The sequence below is a fragment of the Oxyura jamaicensis genome (assembly GCF_011077185.1).
Source record: "Oxyura jamaicensis isolate SHBP4307 breed ruddy duck chromosome 5 unlocalized genomic scaffold, BPBGC_Ojam_1.0 oxy5_random_OJ106514, whole genome shotgun sequence".
Taxonomy (NCBI): Eukaryota; Metazoa; Chordata; class Aves; order Anseriformes; family Anatidae; genus Oxyura; species Oxyura jamaicensis.
The window spans coordinates 16,291-20,691 of record NW_023303967.1 but is presented as its reverse complement, the minus strand read 5'-3'; the positions used below and the strand labels follow the sequence as shown (position 1 = coordinate 20,691).

General features: G+C 62.6%; 1 protein-coding gene across 1 annotated transcript; it reads right to left on the bottom strand.

Annotated features, from left to right (window-relative positions):
- Positions 1 to 206: 206 nt before the first annotated feature.
- On the bottom strand, positions 207 to 2,524 carry LOC118157409 (ciliary neurotrophic factor-like). Its single transcript, XM_035311718.1, has 3 exons — positions 1,891 to 2,524; positions 1,074 to 1,585; positions 207 to 924 (listed from the first exon to the last, which is right to left on the bottom strand). Exons 1-2 carry the CDS (start codon positions 2,005 to 2,007, stop codon positions 1,112 to 1,114), a joined length of 591 nt encoding a protein of 196 aa, XP_035167609.1. The 5' UTR covers positions 2,008 to 2,524; the 3' UTR covers positions 207 to 924; positions 1,074 to 1,111.
- Between the last annotated feature and the right edge of the window lie 1,877 nt (positions 2,525 to 4,401).

The window sequence follows — 4,401 nt, the reverse complement described above, 5'->3', positions numbered from 1 at the left end:
ACCTCTGCAGGTTCCTCGATCTTCCTCCCAGAGCATCCCATCCCTCCCAAAACCCTCACCCCACAGGGAGGGACCCTCAGGACCCTCCCAAGGCCACCCAGGCATGGAGAGAAGCGCTGGCTGGGGCAGGAGCAGGGCAGCCCACGGAGAGCCCGGCAAGGCTCGGTCCTACCATCCCTCCTCCTCCAAGAAGTCACGGCTCCCCAGAAGATCTCCCAGGCACTTTATTTGCTCAGCAGCCAGCAGCCATCACAGCCATCAAGGAAAAAAAAAAATAAAAATAAAAATAAAAATAAAAGCCCAAGGCAGCTGCGAAGCCTCCCGGCTGCTCCCTTCGCAGGGTATGAGATGCAGGTTGGGGCTGTTCGTTTCTCCAGGCCATCTCCAGTCCTAATTGTGGCCTGGAGGCACCAGCCTCCTTGTGGAGGGTCTTCCAAGTCAGCCCTCGGTTAACCGATGCTCTCTGCTGGATTGTCGGAGCAGTTGAGAAATGCCATCCTGCGCAAACCCCCACCACCCCCTCCCCATGCAGTTAGAGCAGAAATTGAATGCACAGAGAACACAAATTGGGCAGGAGCAGCCGGCAGGGAAGGAAATGAACCACCTGAAGGGGACAAAGCCTTGGGTCTTGCAAACAGGGTTACAATTCCTTTCACCAGGTGCTATTTTCACATCCCTTTACTCCCGCCTTGCCTCTATAAGAGCCCCACCACAGCTCCCCTCCTCGTGAAGCAGCATCAAGCCATGAACAGAGGCAGCAACCAAGCAAGTCTCACGGCACAGGCCAGCCCTGTCCTTGCTCACGAAGGATTACAGCCTCTGGGCCCTGCAAACCCAAAACGCAGAGCCAGATTCATCCCGAGCCTTGTCCTTCCAGGGCTTCCCTCCCCGTGCCTCTGCTTCCCTTGCAGGGAAAAAGAGCCCCCAGGGAACGGCACCAAAAGCGTGGGGGCTCTGGGGTTAGTGGCGTGCTCCCCCCTGTCCGCCCCCCACCCCAAAACCCCCCGTGACTGTGAGCAGCCCTCGGCAGGGGTGGGAAAGGAGTCCTGCTGGACGGACCCCCCCTGCTAAACCCTAACCAAACCCAGGCTCCCTACACCCCGTGTGGCCATCACTGGCCCTCGGCCAGGCCAGGGGCTGAGCCAGCGCCGGGGCCGGGCCGGGCGAGCTGCCGCAGGTCCCTCACGGACCTCACGGCCCACTGGGCCAGCTCCCGCAGCACCCCCAGGCCCCGCAGCTTCTGCTCGAAGAGGCTGAGGCGAGGGGGCGCGGGGGGCCCGTCCCCTTCGTCACCGGGGGGCCCGCGGCTCTCCAGCTCCAGCAGCTCCTCGAGGTGGTAGGCGAAGGCCGAGACTTGCAGCAGGACGGCCGCCAGCGCCCGGCCCAGCGCGGCGTCGGCGTCGCCCAGCTGCTCGCGCTGCTCCTCCAGCATCTGGGCCAGCAGCGCGCGGAAGGCCCGGTACGCCGCCAGGTTGTCCAGGAGCCGCTGCGTCCCCGTCTGCTCGCTCCAGTGCTCCGCCGCTGCCGCCGGCACCCCCTCCACCGCCGCCACGCTGACCGAGGCGTCCAGGCCCTGCCGTTCCACCTGCACGGGGAAAAACACAGCCGGGGCTCAGCGGCGCCGGGAGAAACAGGGACCTTCAGCAGCCCCCTGCTGCCACCCCGAGCCGTGATGATTTTGGGCACGGGGGCAGCTGCTGAAAGGCAGAAGATCACCCCAGCACCAATCCGCAGTGTTGAGACCCCAAGGCGGAGGCGTTGGCAGCATTTCGTCCCAAAGCTCAGCGGCTCGGCCGCGTGCCAGAGGCCCCGCGCCCCGTCACAGCCGCCCGGCGTCAGACCCAGACCCCGCTGGCAGCAGCCTCGGGGCGCGGGCAGAGATGAACTCACGTAGATGTCCAGGAGGTCGGCAACGTCCGCACGCATCTTCCTGGCCAGGCGGATGCCGCGGCTGCACAGGTCGCGGCGCCGGAGGGTGGTGGCCGAGGGGGTGTCTGCTGCTGCCATGGCCCAGGCGGTCGTCCCGGGCTCACGGCGCGGCGCCCGCCTGGCCCAGGAAGGACAATCCCGTGCTGAGCTGGTGCATTCCAGCCGGGAGCTCTGCTCACGCGTCCGCTGGCCCGGCTCTCCCCCTCTTCCGTGCCTGGGGCCTGGCACGACGCTGCGAATTCCCGCCTCTGGGATCAACAGCAACAGATTATTTCCCTAATTCCCCCACGCTTTGCCACTCTCTAAGCCTGTTGCCCGGAACGGTCTCGCCCAGCAGCAGCAGGAGGCTCTCCCAGCCCCGGCTCGGACCCTCTCCTGCCTCCCCGCAGTGAAATGAGCGCCGGGCTGAGCCCCCAGCCCCGGCCCCATTCCCCCTACTCAGGCCAGAGCGCGGGAAACCGCTGCCGGGAAGAGGCGAGCAAAGCCGGGACGTTGCTCAACAGCAGCAGCCTGGGGCCTGAGCAGGGCACAGGGGACACGGGGACACCCAGCCCCGGCTGTGGGATGGGGTGCTATTCACCCCAAACCCCTCGGGGCTTCAGGGCCCTGCCTGGTGCCCTCTTCTCGCTGCATGCCCCCCAAACCCAGCCACCATTCCCTGCAGGGGCCTGCCCTGAAGCAGAGCCACAGACGAGGCCCTTGATTTCCCCCCCCCAAACACAAGCACCACACAAAAACCAGCCCTCTTGGGGTTTATTTGCTTTTTCCTCAAGATGTTTATTTTGGTTACGTGTTACCCAGCTTAAGAGAAAATGGGAGTTGAAAAGCAGCTTCCCTTTACAACCGCACCACGATGAGCCCTGCCCTGGCTTGGGGCTACCGGGGAGAGGCTCAGGGCTACCAGGGGGGACATGGGGGCTAGCAGGGATGGGGGGCAAGCCCCAGCCCCCCCGGGTTAGCCCAGCAGCACCGGTGCCACCTGGTGGCTACTGCAAAAAGCGCTGCCGAGCCCCCTGCCCGCAGCCCACCCCACCGCACGCCTGCAGGAGAAAGGCCCTGGCTTCCCTCAGGGGGAGGAGGAGAAAAAATAATAAATAAATACAGGGGAAAATACAAAAAGAGTTTATTGCAAACTACTACAATAATTTATTGAAGCAAACTGCATGCGAGTGAAGGAGAGACGCCGTGGGAAGGGGCAGCAGGAGGGCTGTGTCAGTTGTAGGGCAGGGAAGGGCAGAGGAAAGGAGTTACACCAGTCTCTCCTGCAGCAGGGCGAGCAGGCTGTGGTTAGAGGACAGGCAGGCAACCCGCCGAGACCAGAAAAAGAAAAAGGGAAGCTATGAGGGGGCGCATGGGAGGGCGAGGCAGGGATCAGAGGTCTCGAGGCCAGGAATGAGGTGGGAGGCAAGCAAGCTGCTGGGTCCCGCAGCTGCTGACCCAACTGCACTGCTCTGCTCAGGGCAGCAGGGGCAGGCGCAGGCCGAGGCAGGCTCCCTCGCCTCCCAGCCACGTGCTGCGTGTTGCAGCACCACCGGGGAGCAAGCTGGTGGCCCAGAAGCATTTTAGTGTCAATCTCGGAGAACAAAACCCCAAGCTCTCCCTTTAGTGTTCTGTGCAAGGCTCTGCCTGCTCCGCTCCTCTCGCGGGGGCGATTGCAGGGCCTAAGAAGCAGCAGAGGGGCTGCAGCAACCCGGGGACAAAACAGGCAGCCCCTACAACACTGGCACACGCCCTACAGGCAGCGGGACTCAAGGCAGGAGAGGTGTTTGCCCCCACGGCTCCGGTCAGGACACCCTCCCTGCTGGTGGGAGAAACCGTCAGGGTTGGGTCTGAACCTCTCTGTGCTGTGACCCTTTGGTTTGGAAGGTGAGTGGGGAGGGGGAAAGCCAGTTGGCCACCCTCCAACTCTGCCCTGGAAATCACAACAAATTGATCCAAGCAGGGAGCTGTATCACCCCAGCTAAGGAAACTGGCTTGTGTGGCTCACCACCACCCCACTGCGTGCCTGCCGTGTGCAGTGTTCCAGGAGCTGCCTGCCCAGGGGTGCTGCAGCCCTCCTGCCTACCCCCAGGAGAAGCACGCTCAAGGAACAGAGGCTGCTCACACCCAGGGCACGAGACACCGGGGTTGCAAACTGCCTGAGCAAAAGCTGCCCCCACACCAGAAGCATTTTGGCTTGTTCTGACACAGACGTGGATGTCAGTGGGGAAGGGAAAGGGGAAATCAGGACAAATGACCCCATAAAAGCTCTCAGGCTCGGGCCAGAGCTGGATTTCCAGGCAGCGCAGGGGACAGAGTGGGTGGTTAGAGTCAGTTTCCTGTAAGAGTTTCCAATTGAATTCCACATTTTATTGCTGTTCTCCAGACCCCAGACACCCGATTTTGCCTGGCTGCTGTGTTACAGACCGATTTGCTAACCGTGCGCTTGGACAGAACACCTGGGCTCTGTTCCAAGCACATAAACCCAACCAA